At 40.8% G+C, this 21,260-nt stretch overlaps 1 protein-coding gene across 3 annotated transcripts in view; it reads right to left on the bottom strand.

Moving 5' to 3' along the window:
- Positions 1 to 13,306: 13,306 nt before the first annotated feature.
- Positions 13,307 to 21,260, bottom strand: part of gclc (glutamate-cysteine ligase, catalytic subunit) — a 76,988-nt gene continuing 69,034 nt past the window's right edge. For all 3 annotated transcript variants that reach the window (XM_067983992.1, XM_067983990.1, XM_067983991.1), the window contains 4 exons: positions 19,992 to 20,073; positions 19,084 to 19,187; positions 15,003 to 15,123; positions 13,307 to 14,168 (listed from right to left, as the gene is read on the bottom strand). In XM_067983992.1, the coding sequence (XP_067840093.1) occupies positions 13,960 to 14,168; positions 15,003 to 15,123; positions 19,084 to 19,187; positions 19,992 to 20,073 (516 nt within the window). In that variant the 3' untranslated portion in view covers positions 13,307 to 13,959. The remainder of the gene's footprint in view (positions 14,169 to 15,002; positions 15,124 to 19,083; positions 19,188 to 19,991; positions 20,074 to 21,260) is intronic.

Here is a 21,260-nt window from a genome sequence, read left to right as displayed (position 1 = left end):
TTTCGGGTTTCCCACGCGCAGCTTGACCAGCCCCCACCCTGAGATCCTGCCGCCATGCTAAAATCACACCCTAGGTGTCTGAACCAGCACGCTGGAGACAACAAACGATAGCTTAACATTCTAGTGATCATTCATACTTAATGCTGCTGCTACTCTATTTTATTTGAACTCAGCAGGAGGCATTGCCAGGTTAGGCTGGTGGATTCCACTGCGGGGGTGGGCGGGGGCAGGGGGAGGAGGCGGGGGGGGCGGGAGGGGAGTTGTCAGTTTGACTGAAAGGCTGACAGTGTAGTCAGGCTGACTGAAGAAAGGACAGGAGATTGCGGGGAGAGGAGGTTCTGCCCTGAGCTGAAGACCAAAATGCAGAGGAATTATTCTGCTTAAGTGATATGAGGAAGTGTAGTGTGTTCATTATTTTGTATTATTTCACAAAGGCAAGTTATATCGATTAAAATAAGTGAATCTGATCATAACTATTGCTCAGTATGTTCACATGCTGTGAAATAAAGCAGCTCAACGATTCATTTACATACGTACGAACATATGAATTAAGAGCAGGAGTAGGCCATTCGGCCCCTTGAGTCTGCTCTGCCATTTAATACGATCATTGCTGATCTGATTGTGACCTCAACCCTACTTTCCCGTCTACCTACTATAACCTTTGACTCCCTTGTTAATCAGGAATCTATCTAACTCAGCCTTAAAAATATTCAATGACCCTGCCTCCACCGCTGTCTGGGGAAGGGAGTTTCTCAGACTCACGACCCTCTGAGAGAAAAAATTTCTCCTCATCTCCGTCTTAAATGGGAGACCCCATATTTTTAAACTGTGGCCCCTAGTTCTAGTCTCTCCCACAAGGGGAAACATCCTCTCAGCATCAACCCCTTCTAGTCCCCTCAGGATCTTATATGTTTCAATAAGATCACCTCTCATTCTTCTAAACTCCAGTGTATACAGGCCCAATTTGTCCAACCTTTCCTCATAAGATAACCCCCTCATCCCAGGAATCAGTCGAGTGAACCTTCTCTGAACCGCCTCCAAAGCAATTATGTCCTTTCTTAAATAAGGAGACCAAAACTGCACACAGTATTCTAGATGTGGTCTCACCAATGCCCTGTAAAACCGTAGCAAAACATCTCTACTTTTATATTCCATTCCCCTTGCAATAAATAACAACATTCCATTTGCCTTCCTAATCACTTGCTGTACCTGCATACTAACTTCTTGTGATTCATGTACTAGGACACCCAGATCCCTCTGTACCTCAGAGTTCTGCAATCTCTCTCCATTTAAATAACATACTGCTTTTCTATTCCTCCTGCCAAAGTGGACAAGTTCACATTTTCCCACATTATACACATGATATTAAGTCAAGCCATGACAACCTAGGAAATAAACTAGTCACTCAAGGAGAACAGTTGCACCGTCCACAATGAAGAGCCCATTCTCCACCTGGTCCAGACCACCACCATCATAGCTAACTTTATAAATATAACCATAACTTTATATTATCAATGGCATATTGTATCAGAGTTCCTCACTCAGAAATAATTTAACATACTTCATTAAAAATAGCCTCTTAATGAATTTTGGGTCCAGAAATTGCAGGAATGGTGCACCTCACAGTGAGCACCATGAATTGGATCGTTCTCCTCATCCTTCAGGTATTATTTTTGCGCCGCGAATTGCTGGAAATGTGAGTTAATAAAGGCTGGGTGATGTCAACAGGGCATCTGGGACCTCCTCAACATCAGGTCTAAAGGTCCATCTCCTTAACCAATTAAATTTAAGGATAGAGAAAGAAACGGAGCGAACGACGGAGAAGGAACTTGGGTGCATTAAAATCAAATTAGATACAGAAAGAGAATTAAAGAGAGAGAAAGAAAAAGAGAGGATTAAGAGAGAGAGAGAGAGAGAGAAAAGAGACAGAAAGGAAGAGCAAGAAAAAAAATTACATTTAAAAAGCTTCTATGAACAATTTACTACCTGTGGGAGTGATACTCCGGTATCACTGGTTCCCTTTCTGAGCCTCCAAGGTTGAGTAGTGTGTCAGGACCATAAATCATGTCATTAACAGGGTCCTTCTGACATGAATTACCAGCCCTAAATGGCTGCGGCGAGATCCAATCCTATTAATGGCGTAAATCCAGCAATTTCATGACACCACAATGGGGAGACCCACTGCCAGATGGTCATTTTTTTTGATTTTGGCGAGGCTAACGGCGGTGAGGCACGAATCGTCCAGCAATTTGTGGCGAATTCATGGCGTATGTCTTCCCCACAAATTGCTGATTTTTTTATGTACTAATAATGGCGAGTGCCATGAACTCGCCATTATTTTCCAGCAATTTCTGGACCATTGAATCATGCTGCAAAAGAAAATTAAGAAAAAATGAGGAGCATGTAAAAACGTCAAGCTAAGGACAGCCCAGAATAGCTACTCAGATGGAGACAATAGGGACGTACACAGCCAATCTGAAAAAACAACCACGCTAAACTTTTGTAAAACGCTGGTTAGGCCTCAGCTGGAGTATTGTGTTCAGTTCTGGGCTCCACACTTTAGGAAGGATGTCAAGGCCTTAGAGAGGGTGCAGAAGAGATTTACTAGAATGGTACCAGGGATGAAGGACTTCAGTTATGTGGAGAGACTGGAGAAGCTGGGATTGTTCTCCTTAGAACAGAGAAGGTTAAGAGGAGATTTGATCGAGGTGTTCAAAATCATGAACGGTCTTGATAGAGTAAATAAGGAAAAATTGTTTCCAGTGGCAGAATAGTCGGTAACCAGAGGACACAGAATTAAGGTGATCGGCATAAGAGCCAGAGGCGGCATGAAGAAACATTTTTTTACGCAGCGAGTTGTATTGATCTGGAATGCACTGCCTGAAAGGGCGGTGGAAGCAGATTCAACAGTAACTTGCAAAAGGGAATTGGATAAATGCTTGATGGGAAAAAAAGTTACAGGGCTATGGGGAAAGAGCAGGGGAATGGGACTAATTGGATAGCTCTTTCAAAGAGCCGGCACAGGCACGATGGGCCGAATGGCCTCCTCCTGTGCTGTACCTACTATGATACTATGAAATTGTTGGGCACTGTACCCTGCATGCAAAGACCCAGAGCCCCACATCCAGTGACCAACAACAGTTGTATTCAGCCTTTAGCATAGTGAAAGATCCAAAGGTGTCTCACAAGGTCTAGAAATGAAAATCAAATTGTCTGGTAGCCAATTCCCCGAGTGCTCTAGTGGCATGTTGCAACTTGAGGGAGAGGAATATAAAATAACAATTGATGCACATTGCTTGTTGTTTTCTCAAGTAAGCTATAATCTTAAATGGATATTTCTATTTCAGAATTATTCCTGTAGATTGAACTCCCCCAAAACAAATAGTCTTCCTTCCCCTCATTTTAAGGGCATAGCTTAGCTATTACAGAAACATGGCTTAAAGAGGGGCAGGAATGGCAGCTCAACGTTCCTGGTTGCAGGGTTTTCAGACGAGACAGAGAAGGGGATAAAAAAGGAGGGAGGTGGCAATTTTGGTTAAAGAACCAATTACAGCTGTGAGGAGGGATGACATGTTAGAAGGATCATCAAATGAGGCCATATGGGTTGAGCTAAAGTACAAAAAAGGGGCAATCACACTACTGGGAGTGTACTATAGATCCCCAAACAGTCAGAGGGAGATAAAAAAGCAAATATGTAGGCAAATTTCCGAGAAGTGCAAAAACAATAGGGCAGTAATAGTAGGGGATTTCAATTACCCTAATATTAACTGGGATACAATCAGTGCAAAAGGTATAGAGGGCGCAGAATTCTTAAATTGCATTCAGGAGAACTTTTTTAGCCAGTACGTAACAAGCCCAACAAGAGGTGGGGCAGTTCTGGATTTAGTTTTAGGAAATGAGGCTGGGCAGGTGGAAGGAGTGGAAAGAGTATCAGTGGGAGAGCATTTTGGTGGGAGTGATCATAATTCAGTTAGATTTAACATAGTTATGGAAAAGGACAAAGATAGAACAGGAGTTAAAGTTCTAAATTGGGGAAAGGCCAATTTTACTAAACTGAGAAGTGATTTAGCAAAAGTGGACTGGAAACAGCTACTTGAAGGTAAATCAGTGTCAGAGCATTGGGGGGCATTCAAGGGGGAGATTCAAAGAGTGGGGTTGCCAAATCTAGAGCCCCCTGGATGTCAAGGAGCATACAGGGTAAGATAAGGCAGAAAAGGAAAGCTTATGTCAGACACCGAGAGCCCAATACTACAGAAAGCCTAGAGGAATATAGAAAGAGCAGGGGTTAAATTAAAAAGAAAATTAGGAAAGCAAAGAGAGGGCATGAAAAAATACTGGCAAATAAAATTAAGGAAAACCCAAAAATGTTTTATAAATACATAAAGAGCAAGAGGATAACTAAGGAAAGAGTAGGGCCTATTAGAGACCAAAAAGGTAACCTGTGTGTGGAGGTGGAAGATGTGGGTATGGTTCTTAATGAATACTTTGCGTCTGTCTTCACAAAAGAGGGGGACGATGCAGGGACTGTAGTTAAGGAGGAGGAGTGTGAAATATTGGATGGGATAAACTTAGTGAGAGAGGAAGTATTAATGGGATTAGCATCTTTGAAAGTGGATAAATCGCCAGGGCCGGATGAAATGTATCCCAGGCTGCTAAAAGAAGCAAGGGAGGAAATAGCGGAGGCTCTGACCATTATTTTCCAATCTTTCCTGGCTACAGGCATGATGCCGGAGGATTGGAGGACTGCTAACTTTGTACTGTTGTTTAAAAAGAGAGAAAAAGATAGACTGAGTAATTATAGGCTAATTAGTCTAACCTCGGTGATGGGCAAATTATTGGAATCGATTCTGAGGGACTGCATAAATTGTCATTTAGAAAGGCACAGGTTAATCAAGGACAGTCAGCATGGATTTGTTAAGGGAAGGTCGTGTCTGACTAACTTGATTGAATTTTTTGAGGAGGTAACAAGGAGGGTCGATGAGGATAACGTATTTGATGTGGTGTACACGGATTTTAGCAAGGCTTTTGACAAGCTCCCACATGGCAGACTGTTCAAAAAAGTAAAAGCCCATGGGATCCCAGGGAAAGTGGCTAGTTGGATCCAAAATTGGCTCAGTGGCAGGAAGCAAAGGATAATGGTTGATGGGTGTTTTTGTGACCGGAAGGCTGTTTCCTGTGGGGTTCCTCAGGGCTCAGTACGAGGTCCCTTGCTTTTTGTGATTATATATTAATGATTTGGACTTGAATGTGGGGGGCTTGATCAAGAAGTTTATAGATAATACAAAAATTGGCCGTGTGGTTGATAGTGAGGAGGAAAGCTGTAGACTGCAGGAAGATATCAATGGACTGGTCAGGTGGGCAGAAAAGTGGCAAATGGAATTCAATCCAGAGAAGTGTGAGGTAATGCATTTGGGAGGGCAAACAAGGCAAGGGACTACACAATAAATGGAAGGATACTGAGAGGTGTAGAGAAACAAAGGGACCTTGGAGTGCATGTCCACAGATCCCTGAAGGTAGCAGGACAGGTAGATAAGGAGGTTAAAAAGGCATATGGGATACTTTCCTTTATTAGCCAAGGCATAGAATATTAGAGCAGGGAGGTGATGCTAGAACTTTATAAAACATTGGTTAGGCCACAGCTTGAGTATTACGTACAGTTCTGGTCACCACATTACAGGAAGGATGTGATTGCACTAGAGAGGGTACAGAGGAGATTTACGAGGATGTTGCCAGGGCTGGAGAATTTTAGCTATAAGAAAAGAATGGATAGGCTGGGGTTGTTTTCTTTGGAACAAAGGAGGCTGAGGGGAGATTTAATTGAGGTGTATAAAATTATAAATAGAGTGGATCGGGAGGTCCAATTTCCCTTAGCAGAGGGGTCAGTGACCAGGGGGCATAGATTTAAAGTAATTGGTAGAAGGATTAGAGGGGAGCTGAGGAGAATTTTTTTCACCCAGAGGGTGGTGGGGGTCTGGAACTCACTGCCTGAAAGGTTAGTCGAGGCAGAAACCCTCAACTCATTTAAAAAGTACTTGGATGTGCACTTGAAGTGCTGTAACCTACAGGGCCACGGACCAAGAGCTGGAAAGTGGGATTCAGCTGGATAGCTCTTTTTCGGCCGGCACGGACATGATGGGCCAAATGGCCTCCTTCTGTGCTGTAACTTTCTATGGTTCTATAATATTTATAACGGTCGCAGACCTTGAGATAAGCAATTGATCGAAACCCTATAGTTAGACCATATTAAATACACAAACAATAAACTACCGAGGAGCCACTAGGATAACAAAAGTTGCAATATAAAAACACCCAGAAAATCTTGATTTTTTTTTGTTGAAATGTTATCTTTTGATCGCAAAGGTATCAACAGTATTATTGATGTATAAATTTAACCAGTAATCTAAGAACAATTCAGCAAAAAAATGCGAGTCTGCTAAATTAAACAGAATCTGTGTCAGCATTAAGACCAGCCCTTAAAGAGCTCTATGCCATCTCAATCATAATTATTCTGATAGCCAGCAATTACAGAATAACATCTTGAATACAACGATTTTGATCTTCATTAGAGAAACTCGTAGGGTGAGCATATTTGCTCTCCTCATCCATGCTGGAGCCTCCCTCGCGCACGTGTCTAGAATTGGCTATGACAAGATGGTGGAATAGCATATTCTGAGTGCAACAGCTCCTGGGTGTGCTGTTTCCTCCAGGCAGGAAATCTAACAATCAAACAAGTAAGTGAAAAAATTAGTTCTAGAGTTCGTACTTATGAGTACCACAGTAATTGGAAGTATAGAAAAAGGGGGATTGGAAGTGAGACTGGTCCTATGTGCTGTATGCATCTATGTGCAAAGTGTCTAGGAGTACACATCCATGAAATGTGTTGTTCACTCTGAGGAATGCTGAGCCTGAACGCCAGTTGGCTACACTCTAACAAAAATAGGGAGGGGAGGTTTCCGGAAGTTACGTTCCAGGAAATGGTCACCCAACAAATAGGAACAGTGAAGCAGAAAGGAGGAACTAGGTGATCACCCACAGGGAAAAGCAAGAGACCAGAGGAACCTATGGGTCTGAAAGTGTATGGTTCTTGACATCTACAAGAAGTAGAATAGAAGCACAGTGGAAGGCCATCACAAGCAACACCACTGCATAATGGAACAAGGAGTTACTTCTGAGGAAAGCAGTAATATAATCCTTGAAAACAGGCAGCTGTTAGTATAGGGGGATTCCGTAATTAGGGTGCGAACAATAATATTTGCAGCCGCAACTTGGGAATCGAAAATGGTGTTGACTCCTGGGGGTTCCACAATAAGGGACATAATGGAAGGGGGTGGAAAAACTGAAAGAGGCATTAGCCAGAAATCCTGGTTCACACAGGAAAATATTAGTCCAGAGGGGCAATTTTTTCACTCAAAGGGTGGTGAGTGTCTGGAACGAGCTGCCAGAGGCAGTAGTAGAGGCGGGTACAATTTTGTCTTTTAAAAAGCATTTGGACAGTTACATGGGTAAGATGGGTATAGAGGGATATGGGCCAAGTGCAGGCAATTGGGACTAGCTTAGTGGTATAAACTGGGCGACATGGACATGTTGGGCCGAAGGGCCTGTTTCCATGTTGTAAACTTCTATGATTCTATTATATAGGAAAGATTTGGATGATGGTCTTGAACGGACAGTTTTTGGAGTTGGATCCTAGATTACAGAGGAACACTTGATGGGCAGTAAACTCAGAGTTACCCCAGGTGCCACATTCTGGAGCAGTTTGGAAGGAACAGATATATCACTGCACACTACAGAGATGGTGTAGAAAGAAGAGTTTCAGATTTCTAGGATGTTGGGTCAAGTCTTGGCAGGCAAATGCTGTTCAAATGAGTTGGGGTTCATCTCAACCAGACTGGTACCAATGGCCTTGCACAGAGGCAAGTAGGGCAGTATGAAAAGATTTAAACTGGTACGGCATGGTAGAAGTCACAACAGACCAAAAAATGGAGGCCCAATGTCTTCACTTGTTAACCTGGGTGAACAGGGGATGAAAATTAGGTGGGGAGCCATTCCGCTGGTGGCACTTCTTGCCTTTTCTGCTGCAAGTGTTGTTGGATGTATAACATGGACAGGTGTATTATAATGAAAGGCAAATGATGGGAATACATCATACAAAGCACTTTCTATCATTTGTGCACTAGCAACACTGGTGCAAGTGAATCTGTCCTCCCCTTAAGTGTCAAGAACATATCCTATTCAACAAGTACAGACCCACAGGTTCCTCAAAAACCCCATGCAGGACAGTTGATTACATTAGAGAAATGGGCATATTTAAACATTTTTTGGGAACTTATGCTATGGCAAGACACTGCAGTGATTTCTCTCTCCCCACCTCAGGCAAGCTCCTCAGCTGTAAATGGTCTTTGTGTCCGCCCTAATTATGGTAATAACCCTGACCCCAGGAAATGGACTAGGGTTACGGTTACAACTGACAGGGGCTAGGGTGCCTAGCCTTCTGCACTTCTGGCAGCAGAGTAGGACCAAAGGAAATTTGGGACCAGGAAATTAATGGCATCAATAGTAGAAATATCAAGTAATCTTATACAAATACCATGAACATCCGCAATAAAGTACTGGAGTTAATTGAATATCGAACTAGTGAGAATGTAGATATTATTGGCATCTAAGGAAGATGGCTAATGGTAGATGGGCAAGAGCTGGAGCTGAGAAGGTACAAAATGTTCCACAAGGATAGACCTGCAAAAGGTGAAGGAGTTGCATTATTGATTAGGAATGATGTTGCAGCTATAGAAAGGAAGGATATAACAGCAGAAGGGGATAAGGCTTTAAACAAAGTGGATAGAACTGAGTAATGATAATGGCTTGCTTTAGAAAATCCTCTTTTATTTGGTAGGTAAATGTTGGCTCGATGGCAAAGTGGATTCGTAATTCTTTACAGGCCATGGAGCCAGGGTGCAGTGCACTCTATCATTCAGGAGGTTAAAGTACCTCAAATCAAAAGACTTTTAGGACCTGCTGAATAAACCGGATCATATCAATCCTCCAAGATCCAAAAATTGTGAAAAGCTAACATTTACCTACCAAACAAAGAGGATTTTCTAAAGCAAGCCATTATCATTACTCAGTTCTATCCGTATTGTTTCAGCCTTATCCCCTTCTGCTGCTATATCTATCTTATCTAGGTCATTACTTTTGGCAGTAGGCATTTTGTCCCTTTGTCACAAAAAGCTAATTTTGTTCTCTAGGGTGTCCTGACGCACAAAGTCATCCAGATCACAGGATTCAATTATGTTAAAATGATAATTAACAATCTGAACGTCCTTAATCTCTCCAGCAGGTAGTTTCAACGATGGTGAATCTGGCCCAATTAGCTCTGATTGTGGTCAGGACCATTGAAGACATCGCTGAGGATCTGCAGTGGAGCTGGGTATTTCTTGGAATCCAAGGTAAAAGAGAAAAAAGACTTGCATTTATATATAGCACCTTTCACAACCTCAGGATGTCAGAAAGCACTTTACAGCCAATGAAGTGTAATCACTGTTGTAATGTAGCAAACATGGCAGCCAATTTGCACACGGTATGGTCCCACAAACAGCAAAGTGATAATGAGCAGATAATGGTTTTTAGTGATGTTGATTGAGGGATAATTATTAGGGAGGTATTAATGGTGACTGATCGAATATCTCTGTACTTGAAGCAGGTCTGAATTTCAGCATGTTTCAAGTTCTCACTTTTTGCATTAGACGTGTAATTCCCTTTCTAAAGCAAATTTATACACTCAGAAAGACCCCCACAATTGAGCAGCCTCGATCACCGGAAGTCACATAGCTCTTCCTAAACTTTCCTTCTTCTTCTGTCTGACCTTCTTTCCATCCTTAGATTATTTATCTCCCTTTGGCTTTTACCATTTTTAAACAGCAATAACTTTTTTTTTTAAACAGAAGCAAAATACCGTGGATGCTGGAAATATGAAATAAAAACAGAAAATGCTGGAATACACGCAGATCAGGCAGACCTGTGGAGAAACAAAATTAACGTTTCAGATCGATGACCTTTCATCAGAACTGGAAGATGCTGGAGGTTAACAGTTTTTAAATGTACAGCGCCAGGGAGAAAAAAAAAAGGGGAGGGAGGGGGGCGGTTGTGGATGGATGGTTAACCTTACTGCCTTGAGCTTGAATGCCAGATTTTGAGTTAGGACAAAGCCCAAGTCTGCAGCTAGCTAAATAATGATTAACAGACATACATCTAGTGAAGAGTTCAAACAGAGAAAGATCAAGAGGACACAAGAAGGGGGGTGTGGGGGTGATGCAAGAATCTGCTAGGACAGATTGATGGTTGCCAATTATAGTCAGCCATAGGAGCTTCATGGTGCAAATCCAAGAGTTTTATTTTTAAGCTCTGGAACACAACAGTCTCAAAAATGTGTTGCTGCAATATGTGTCATAACATATTTCACTCATTATTCTTCCCCCCCTAGTGTTTAAAGAAAAATCATTTGATAGAAAACACTTTTTAAATTCAGGAACCAAATTGATTTAATAACTGGCGTACTTATGTTCATACTTTGCTCCTCGAAATATCTTGCATGCATCAAATGATGTATGATCTGAGCTCATATTGTGCAAAACCAATTGCTAGATGTGATTCATGGTTCAGCACATAAGCAAGTTTATTCAAAATGTTACAGGCTATTAACCTTCACTTGATAAAGATTAATCGTTATGTGGGCAAAAAAGAGTCACCATACAAGGGTTTCAGTGTGGTACATTCTGCAATTCTTTAAAAAAAAAGTTGATGGATATCACCTGATGAGGTGGAGGACAGATACTTAAACCTCTTCATATTGCTTTAAATCAAATCCTTACAGCTATTTCAAAGTCAAATGAAAGTTTGCAAATTTCTTTAGATATAGTTCAACCCCTCAAAAGAAACTGCAATATGTTAACTGCCTATTTGTCCTGGAGAAAAAGGACTCACATATCTTACAAACTCTTCTACATACAGCTCAATGGGGTAGATCTTGACTGGTAGATCTTGACTTAGTGCAGTAGTGTAAAACAAGTGAAAGCAAGTTGGCAGCCTGTTTCACATCTCCCCAGATTTTTATTTTCATTGAAATCAATAGAAATAAATATAGGAAGAGATGTAAAATGAGCTGCCGATTTGTTATCACCTGTTCGACACTATTGCATAAAATCAAGAGAGGGTGCAGAAAAGATTTACTAGAATGGTTCCAGGAATGAGGGATTTCAGTCATGTGGATAGGCTGAAAAGAGTAGGGTTGTTCTGCTTAGGGCAGAAAGGGGAGATTTGATAGAAGTGTTCAAAATCATGAAGGGTTTAGTGAAATAAAAAGAGAAACTGTTCCCATTGGCAGAAGCGTTGAGAACCAGATGACACAGATTTAAGGTGATTGGCACAAGAACCAAAGGCGACATAAGGAAAAACTTTTTTTTTAATAACGCAGTGAGTAGTTATGATCTGCAATACCCTGCCTGAAAGGGTGGTGGAAGCAGACTCAATCGTAACTTTCAAAAAGGAATTGGATAATTACTTGAAGGGAAAAAATTTGCAGCGTTATGGGAAAAGAGCAGGGGAATGGGACTAACTGGATCGCTCTTACAAAGAGCTGGCATGGGCTCGATGGGCCGAATGGCCTCCTTCTATGCTATAATTATTCTATGATTCTTTACCCAATGTGTTAAAATGGTACCTATCTCATGTCAAAGCTGTTTACCTGTAAAGCTAGCACATGTAATAGCAATCAGATAGAATCCCATAGGCTGGCAAGGTTGATAATGGAAGCCAGGTTAAAAGTGGAAGGCGACGGCCTAGGCTGGCCAAATTGAGTCTAAACAGCAGATTTGATAGCTTTGTGTTTTGTACAAGGTGATCAAGCAGGGGACGTAAACGTGGCCTGCAGTTATCCTCATATGAAGAGGACCAATGCTGCAATGTGCCTGTATACATGGGCTCAGTTAGGGGATTGGGGGGTTTATTGCACTATAGGAGGCTTTTGTATAAGGAAAATCAGTCAAAAAACTTTTCCTTGTTCAAGGAAGTTCTAAAGTTTATCCTCTCTAACAAAGGCCAATAAAATCCAACTCCACTTCCTTTCCACCCAATTTTAAATTGGATACAGATGATGGACAAGAGGATCATGGAAACAGAGAACTTCAGATGTGTCACCAAGGCCAGAATTGAGTTAAGCTTGATAAAAGGAATCGAATAGCTGGATGTACCGAAATTAGATGCTATTTTTCATTCATCAAATTATATTTTCTCATGTAATAGTGGGGAAAATAGTAATCTTCTACCCCTTCCAATTCTAAAGATTCAAGACGTAAACACAAATATACCTCCAAGTTCTTGCATTTATATATTTATAGCAGGCTTGAGGGTCACTGCAACACCCTCTTATAAAAGCTGAAACATAAGAGTCAGGGCAGCACAGCCTTACGAAAAGCTAATTTTGCAGAAGCAGCAAATCTTTCCATAACAGTTTTGTACAGGAAAAACTCAGAATATACCAAAGCCACGAGTATAAAGGAAACTTTCTAGCCTGCTGTCTCAAGATCAGGTATAATGTTCTTCAGTAAAGCAGCAGCCATCAAACAAGGATTTCTAAAGACACAGTTGGAACAGGAGCATGAACTGAAAGTCTATGGATTTAATTGGTACCATTTGTCCACTCCAAACAATTGAGAGCCTCAATATTGGATCAGGTGCATGATAGATCATTCAGACAAGGAAACTAGTCAGAGCTGGATTTGAAGCAGCAAAAGTGGATGCCTGTGCTATAGTCTCAAAGGACACCAACACCACAGAATCACATGTTAAGACAAGGAAAAGAAAAAGACATCCCAAAGTGCTTTACAGCCAATGAAGTACTTCTGAAGTGTAGACACTGTTGTAATGTAGCCAATTTGCACACAAGCTCCCACAAACAGCAATGTGATAATGACCAGATAATCTGTTTTAGTGGTGTTGGTTGAGGGATAAATGTTGGCCAGGAAATAGAACACATTATGAAAACAAAAATTGTGACTACCAGCAGTCCTGACAAGTGGTTTACAAAAAACGAGAGTGAAAAGCAAGCAAATTAAGTTCAGCAGCTATCAACTTTTCTGAGTAGATGCTCTTCCAGGATGGTGGGGACAGTGTCTCTACACAAACTTTGTAGCCAAGTGTGGCTTATCTTCATGGGAAAAATGCACTAGGAAGAATTTGTAAAACTTACTTCATTCCAAGCAATATCTAGTGAATATAGTTGTGTATGTCCGTACAGTATTTAGTCCAATCGCAATTTCCAGAGTAAAATTTATTAAGATTACACTTACAATTCAATCTCCTTGATTGGTTTCATTCTCATCATGAAAACCATGAAATATTTACTGCACTACCTCACTTAGAAAACAATGCAATCAAACACAATCCATTTAAACTATTCTTTATGTCAAAGCCCTTACAAAAACTTTTGTAAATCACAGTGTATCTTCAGATAATGTCACACAATGTGGACACAACATTAAGTTAGTAGATTCCTTTTAGTCAATCAACAAAACATTCAATATAAACATCTATAGGGTTCATTATTTATTCTTACATGATCAAAACAGCTTAATTCAGTACATTTACACAATGAACAAAAGCAATGAAATTTGTGGTAAGAAAATTATATATACAAAGTACATTTCTCCATTTGTATCTACAGCAGAATTTGTGCAACAACCCATGTTAGTGTTATTAAAAATACATTGTTAATCTAAAAACAGTATGTACATGTAGTTTACAGGTCACCCGACAACTGCAATGCACAGATCTGCATTGATTTAAACAATCAATAAAATAAAGATTTAATTTACATGGTTGGCCCTGTTCATTAGTTTGTGCACATTCTTGGTCTCTGCACCATGCAAAATCTGTATGATTAACATCAAAGTATACAATTCCATGATATTAAACAGTGCTGTGCTTGCCACCCGAGTGTTTTGGTTTGCTGACTGGTTGTCCAATTAGTTTTGGACAGTCATGCATCCCCTTTGCAATTTGGTCACATTTCATAATTAGGTCATAGTTGATTTTTTCAGTTACAACACTATCTTGCTTGTAGTCAGGATGATTAGCAACAAACTTCCTCAACCAACATGCTGTTGTCATCAGCTCTCCTGCAACAAATAGGCGTATAATAAGTTTCCAAACATGTAAAGAGCTTCAGTTTATAACTTCAGAACAAGTATTCATTTTTACTCTATGAACCATTCTGCTGTAAATAAATGTTTTGTGATCCATCAAATTTTCTTGCAGACATATTGTTTAATATGAAAACGGTCAAAGTGCACAAGCAGTAAGGTGTAAGGTTTTGCATTCCAGTAAATGCTCCTTCTGGTTTATATATTTCAACTACCTCTTCAGGTTTTCTTCTTTCCCCCTTCCCTCCTAACTCCATGCACTATTTTGCCACACAAGCTTGCCACCATGTGGTGTGTAAGCGGAATCTGAAATTCCTCAGCCGTAGAATTTTGCCTTTCTGCCACTAGGTATAATGGAGTTTCCCGCTGAATCGACAGACAAGTCTCAGTTATGATGGGAGAACAGCATAATCCTGGATGCATATATACAGCCGCACTGAAAGCCAGATGAGGCAGGTAGATGAGTTGCCTTGCCTGCCAGGCACTTGGCAGCCTCAAATGCATTCAAACCGACCCAGGAGATATGGTTCCATTGTGGTCTGTCGTTGGCTGTGTCTTCCCTGGTGTTAGGGTTAATTACTGCAAGATTGCATGGTGGTGTTTAGTGTGCCTTTATAGTGTTTCATCTGCCCACCTGTGTCACGCTATCCGGACCGCAGCTCACTATAGAAGACGGCTTTGGGAATTCTATAATCAGGCATGCGAACATGTCCAGATCGAAGCAACTGGACCATTTGATTGCGGCCTAATTCCAGGTATGGTACACCAATACAATAACCAAATATTAAAATCAACAAGTTACAAGTTTACCTGAAGCTCTCTTTCTGATCAGTTTGAGGTAGTTTAAAATGCTGCACCTCGTATCCACATCTACTTCCATGTTTTCAAGGTAACTGTTTATGATTGGGATTAACCCTGGAAAAACGCCTTCCTGCAAGACAATCAAATAGTGTTAGAAAATATATAACCAGCAGTCACACAAAATTTCACTCAAATACAAACTGTGAAGTAAAGTTGCATTCTAAAAAGATGAGATTATATTTTTGCTGTAATTAAAACATGCATATGCTTTGCATTTTTTTTTGATATACAAAAAAGGCTGGTCACTGGTCTGTGAATTTCAGGTGAAACTTGTGTTGCCAGTGGCATAAGGCAAGAGTGCTTCAATTTATTGCCATTGATTTCAAAATGAAACTAAGACAATGCAGCATGCTTTTTATACAAATTCTCTCATTTGAAGATTTTGCAGGTTGAAATGAGATCTTGAAAATTGAAGACAACATACTTAGGGGCAGCAAGAGCCACTGCAAGTAGGGGCTTTTTCATGCCAGAGTCTCAGAATTCAATAAAACTACATTTATACAATTATCAAACAGCAGCTAAAGTGTCATGTGGACAGTAGAGTAATCATAAGGAACAAAATATACTTTGTCGCTGATCAGGATTTGTCGTGAAATATTTAAAACATTAATTCAGTATTATAATGAAAATACAAGCTGAGTTTATGCAACCAGTCCTCATAATTTAAGCCTCAGTAGCATTCTAATGAATCTGCGCTGCACCCCCTCCAGGGCCAATATGTCCTTCCTGAGGAGCTGTGCCCAAAACTGAACACAGTACTCTAGATGGGATCTGACCAAGGCTCTATACAACTGAAGCAACACTTCTTCCCCTTTGTTGGCCTTTATCTCAAGTGGGCTGGAATACATTCTAATAGCCTTATTGATTGCTTTTTGTACCTGTCTGCTAGCTTTTAATGAGTTAGAAACTTGGACTCCCAAATCTCTCTGCTCCTCTACAGTCCCTAGCTTCTCAATCATTTAGAAAATACTAAATAATTTATCTTTCTTGGGTCAAAAGTGGATGACCTCACACTTGCCCAAATTGAACTCCATTTGCCACAGCTTTGCCCACTCACTTAATCTGTCTTTGTCCCTTTGCAACTTCTTGCTCCCATCTGCACTAATTGTCCCTAACTTAGTGCCATCTGCAACCGTGGTTACACAACTCTTTTCCTGCAAGGATTTAAGGGATATGGTGAAAAGTTGAGGTCCCAGAACAGATCCCTGGGGACCACCACTTGCCACATCCTGCCAATTAGAGTACCTACCTTTTATTCCCACTCTGCCTCCTACCTCCAACCAATTTCCAACCCAAGTCAAAAGGCTACCTCCAGTTCCGTGCACTCATTTTCGCTAATCTGGTTAGTGTGACCTTATCGAATGCCTTCTGGAAGTCCGTATAGATAACTCCCTTATCATCTTACTAGTAACATCCTCAGAAATTTCAACTACATTAGTCAGACATACCCTTAAAGTCACGATGGTTCTCTCTGATCAGCTTGTATTTGTTCAAGTGCTCCGTCGTTATCCCTAACAGATTCTAGCAGCTTCCCCGTAACTGACATTAAACTGACAGGCCTGTAGTTACCTGGGGGGTAATTTTAACCCTCAAGGACGGGTGGGAAGGTAAAAATTGTAAAAATGTAAAACCTGACCCCAACTTGCCTCCAACCCGCCCACTTCCGGTTTTAACGGAGGCAGGTCACCAATCCGCTGTCGGGAGGCGGGTAGGTCAGTAAAATTGTAATTGCTTTTTTATTTTTAATTCCTGGGGGTTGGGATTCCCGGGCCTTCTGATTCTCTCAGTGTAAGAGAAGGCACGAAGGCCCAGATCCACAGGTAAGTGCCTTTATTGCACTGCTTGTGGTCCAGGAGGAGCAGCAGTGTTTCCTCCTGCCTCAACACACTTAACTGCCGCGATCCATGGGATCGAACAACCCCCACCGTGCCCCCCAACCCCGCTGATCTATCCAAGAACCCCACCGGCTCCTCCGATGTCCCCGACCCCACAGGGTCCCCCAACATCTGGCTTACCTGGCATCCGCTCCCCGGATGCTTTCCTGCCCGACTGGCTGCCAGCCAACCAGGCTGGCTGTTGCGTGGGGAGTCTGGATGAAAAAAATTTAAAAGACCTCCTGACCTCAAAATAGTCAGGAGGTCCTGGGAAACCCATACTTCCAGGTTTCAAGTCCAGAAATGCTTCCCCCCACTGCCCTCCCACCCCAACCATGGCACGGCATTAAAAATCCACTCTCTCCCACCCTTCTTAAACTTCAGTGACATTAGCAAAATTCCAATCTAATGGCTCAATTCCCAAATCAAGAGAGCTTTGACAGATGACAAATGGTTCTGCAATTCCCTCACCTACTTCTTTTAATACCCTGGGATGGAAACCATTAAGCCTTGGAGATTTATCTGTTTTAAGTCCCATTATTTTCCCCATCATTTCGTTATTTATTTTGAACCCAATAAATTCCTTGATTTATTTTTAGTTTGCTTTCGATCACTGGTATTTCATCCTCTTCCTCTACTGTGAAAATGGTTACAAAGTACTTGTTTAATAAATCTGCCATTAGCTCATTGTCTATCACAGTACCACCTGCCTCTGTCTTTAATGGGCCCACATCTCCATCAGCCACTTCCTTACTCTTAATATTTATTAAAACTTTTACTATTAGCCTTTATAATACTTTTTCCCCCCCATATATCCTTTTTGCAGCTCTTAATACTTTCTATATTTCTCCCAGTCTGCGATTCTTTTTGGCATTTGTGCAAGCCATTGCCTTTTGCTTTCTACTCATCTTAACTCATATGATGGCCATGGTTGATTGACTGTTCAAGTGGAACTTTTGCTCTTTAGGGGTATGTTTTGGTCTTGTATTGTACTAAATACTTCTTTGAATACCCCCCCACTGTTTTTCTGTAGGTTGGCCTGTTAACAGTTCAGCCCAGTGTTCAGTTTACGTCTCATTCCTTTGAAATCAGCTGTACTTAAGTTTAAAACCTTGGTATGTGTGATCTTTCTCCTTCTCAAACTTAATGTCAAACTCTATCATGTTGTGATCACTATTTGCAAGATGCTCCTTCACGGTCAGATTATGAATTACTGCTGGCTTGTTACTAGTTACAAAATCTAGTAGGGCCTGTTCCCTTGTTGGTTCTAAAACGTATTGTTTCAGAAAACTATCATGGATGCACTCTAGAAGTTCATTGCCTTTACGACGTGAGCTGTTTTGCATCTCCCAGTCTGGAAATTAAAATATCCCATTATAGCTGCTTTGCCTTTACAGCACGCTTTTCTGATCTCCATATTTATGCACCCAGCCACTGCTGTCAGGAGGTCTGTAGATAACTCCCAGCAGAGTCCTGCATTCCTTGCTACTGCTTAATTATACTCAAATGTTTTCACACAGCATTGAAAGGTTACCCTTCGTGATAACCTTTCAATGCTATAATATTGTCTTTTAGCAATACTGCTATTCCTCCTTTCTAAATACTTTATAGCCTGGAATATTAAGCTCCCATTCATGTCCAGTTTATAGCCAGGTCTCTATTAGTTATTGCATCATACCCTTTGAGCTGAATCTGTGCTTCTAATTCACTTGTAGGGATATGCATAGTTCAGTATCAGAAAAAGGAAAATATTCATTGTAAGAACTCATTTCCAGAAAAGGAACATGCTCTCACTTGCAAGAAAACCTTCAAGGGCAGTCAAGGATTTCAAGCAGTGCTCTGCTAAACAGTGCCTACAGAATGTATTAAATGGTAGATTACCAAGTTTTCTTGTTCTGTGAATGTGGTTCAACCTCCATATACAAGCTGTGCCAAGTAAGAACCATATTCTGGGCTGGATCCTCAGTTCTTATCCAAAACAGATCATAAGATTGGGTAATTTCCCCCCTCCCCCCAATCGCACAGGAGTTTACAAAAACATGATAAAACTAAGCCTGTGTTAGTTTGGGTCCTGGAGTGCAAAGTGGTTTTTAAATTCTCAATTGCATCATTTCTGCAAGTCATGTGTGAGTGATACAAGCAGCATTTACACCTACCTTCCCATTAATGATTGTGTCTATGCTCATTAATGCATACTCTTCAGTATCCAAATCAATGCCATTTTGTGCACAAGCACAGCCATCAACAACTGGGTTTCCAGCTAGAATGACAAAGCCATGATTAAAAAAAATGAAGCAGTAAGTTCATAACTATCTGCAACTGAAAAATGAATAGAACTATGATATTTACACAGGTTAAAATATTGCTCAAATTTAAGAAAGTAGTGTAACATACTAATAAAAGCACTAGGTAAGAACCCACAGGAAACAGTACATTGTTTTAGTTTCTCTGTTCACTTATGGTGCTTTTTCATGGAACTCCATTCATCTTGAGCAAGTTGTGTGCAATGGATATGAGTTAGGTCAGCCAGGAGGGTCATTTAGTATATCCAATCTACCAAATCTAGTTCACTTTGCTAGTCTTGTACAGACCTATCACAACTGAGTTGTTCTGCTCTCACCCATTTGCAATATAGGCGTTTTAGATAAAATAACTGATGCAATTCTATAGGTATGTTCCTTGCTGGTGGTATTTGTGTGCAGCATTATCTTCTAATAACTTACTTGTGAATAAAAACACAAAGAAATGAGTAACATAGACCAGGTTGATGATTTTGTGTCTTCCTTTTCCTCATCAGCCAAAAACTAATATAGGAACTAATCTGACTTTTGTAGTGTGCAAGAAACATAGGAACAGTAGTCTGTTCCGCCATTCCATTAGATCATGGCTGATCTGTATCTTAACTCCATCTCCTGCCATGGTTCCGTAACCCTTAATACCCTTGCTCAACACAAACTTACTTTTAGATAGAATGCATGAAACCTTAAACAAAATATTTAGGGTGACTTCTGGAAGGTATTCGATTGTTAAATTGAAACCCATTAAGATGTTTCCTCAATTTTACCTTTATAGATGTCTTTCCTAAAGTAGAACATTCCTTGGCATACAGCATTACGCTTTTGAGCTACAATCAAGTTTTCATCCACCTAATCCAGTAAAAACATGTAACTGTTAGATTTTAACATTTATGTACTGCTTAAAGAAAAACTAAGATTTTAAAACAATTTTTTGATGAACCTCAGCATACCAGGGTTAAAGTGAAATAAAATATCAAGCTACTTCAGTTTCATGGAAACTTTTCTTTAAAAAAATTTGTTCATGGGGTGTGGGCATCGCTGGCGAGGCCGGCATTTATTGCCCATCTCTAATTGCCCTTGAGAAGGTGGTGATGAGCCACCTTCTTGAACCGCTGCAGTCCGTGTGGTGAAGGGTCTACCACAGTGCTGTTAGGTAGGGAGTTCCAGGATTTTGACCCAGCGACAATGAAGGAACGGCGATATAGGAACATAGCATATATTTCCAAGTCGGGATAGTGTGCGAATTGGAGGGGGAACGTGCAGGTGGTGTTGTTCCCATGTGCCCCTCTCCTAGTAATTATATCTTCACCACATATTCCACCACTATCAATATGTATCAATAACTGCACATAAACAAACCTGCTAGATTATGGACAGGGCAAAAAAATGTTACAGGGCCAAACTATTAATGCTAAACAAACTTTAAAAAAAAAATTAACTGATCCAGGAAAGACTGACAGTTTTGCTGATTGTGACAGATCCAAAGTGTTAGCAAAACAGCTGGTCGAACTGTGAAAATGAAAATGAACAGAACAAAGCAGCATGGAATTTTGGTTCACCAATTCAAAATATTATACACACACAGAGTATCACACCCACGTGTGCAGATTAAACAACACTTATGCATTAGGTGGTAGAAGGAGGCAGCTGCAACAAGGATGTATCTCATGAATTTGACCCTGGTTTGTAGGAAGAAGTTTGTACTGCAGGATTAACAGTCAAGTAACTCTAGCAAGCCTGCATGAGAAAATGTTGGTTAACTGTGTGTTTGAACTTTTATATACTTAAGAGGTAAAGCTCCTAATGATACTGCCTTGGGACAGGGAGGGAAGAGTTCCATAAGCAGAGGTTAAACATCAATCTTTCTCAGCACGATTAAAGCAATGAGGGGTTCAGCCATAAAGATAAACCGAGATTCAATCCCTGACCATGCAATAATGAGTGCTACTACAATTGACCTCGGTATCCCTAGGTATGGGAGAAGAAAATCAGTCAGGTTGTCCACTACTGGTCACTGTGTAGCAATCCCTGTTGCA

This window comes from Heptranchias perlo, chromosome 5 (assembly GCF_035084215.1).
Source record: "Heptranchias perlo isolate sHepPer1 chromosome 5, sHepPer1.hap1, whole genome shotgun sequence".
In the NCBI taxonomy this organism is placed as follows: Eukaryota; Metazoa; Chordata; class Chondrichthyes; order Hexanchiformes; family Hexanchidae; genus Heptranchias; species Heptranchias perlo.
Note: the sequence above shows the minus strand (reverse complement) of the source record. Positions and strands in the feature narration are given on the sequence as shown.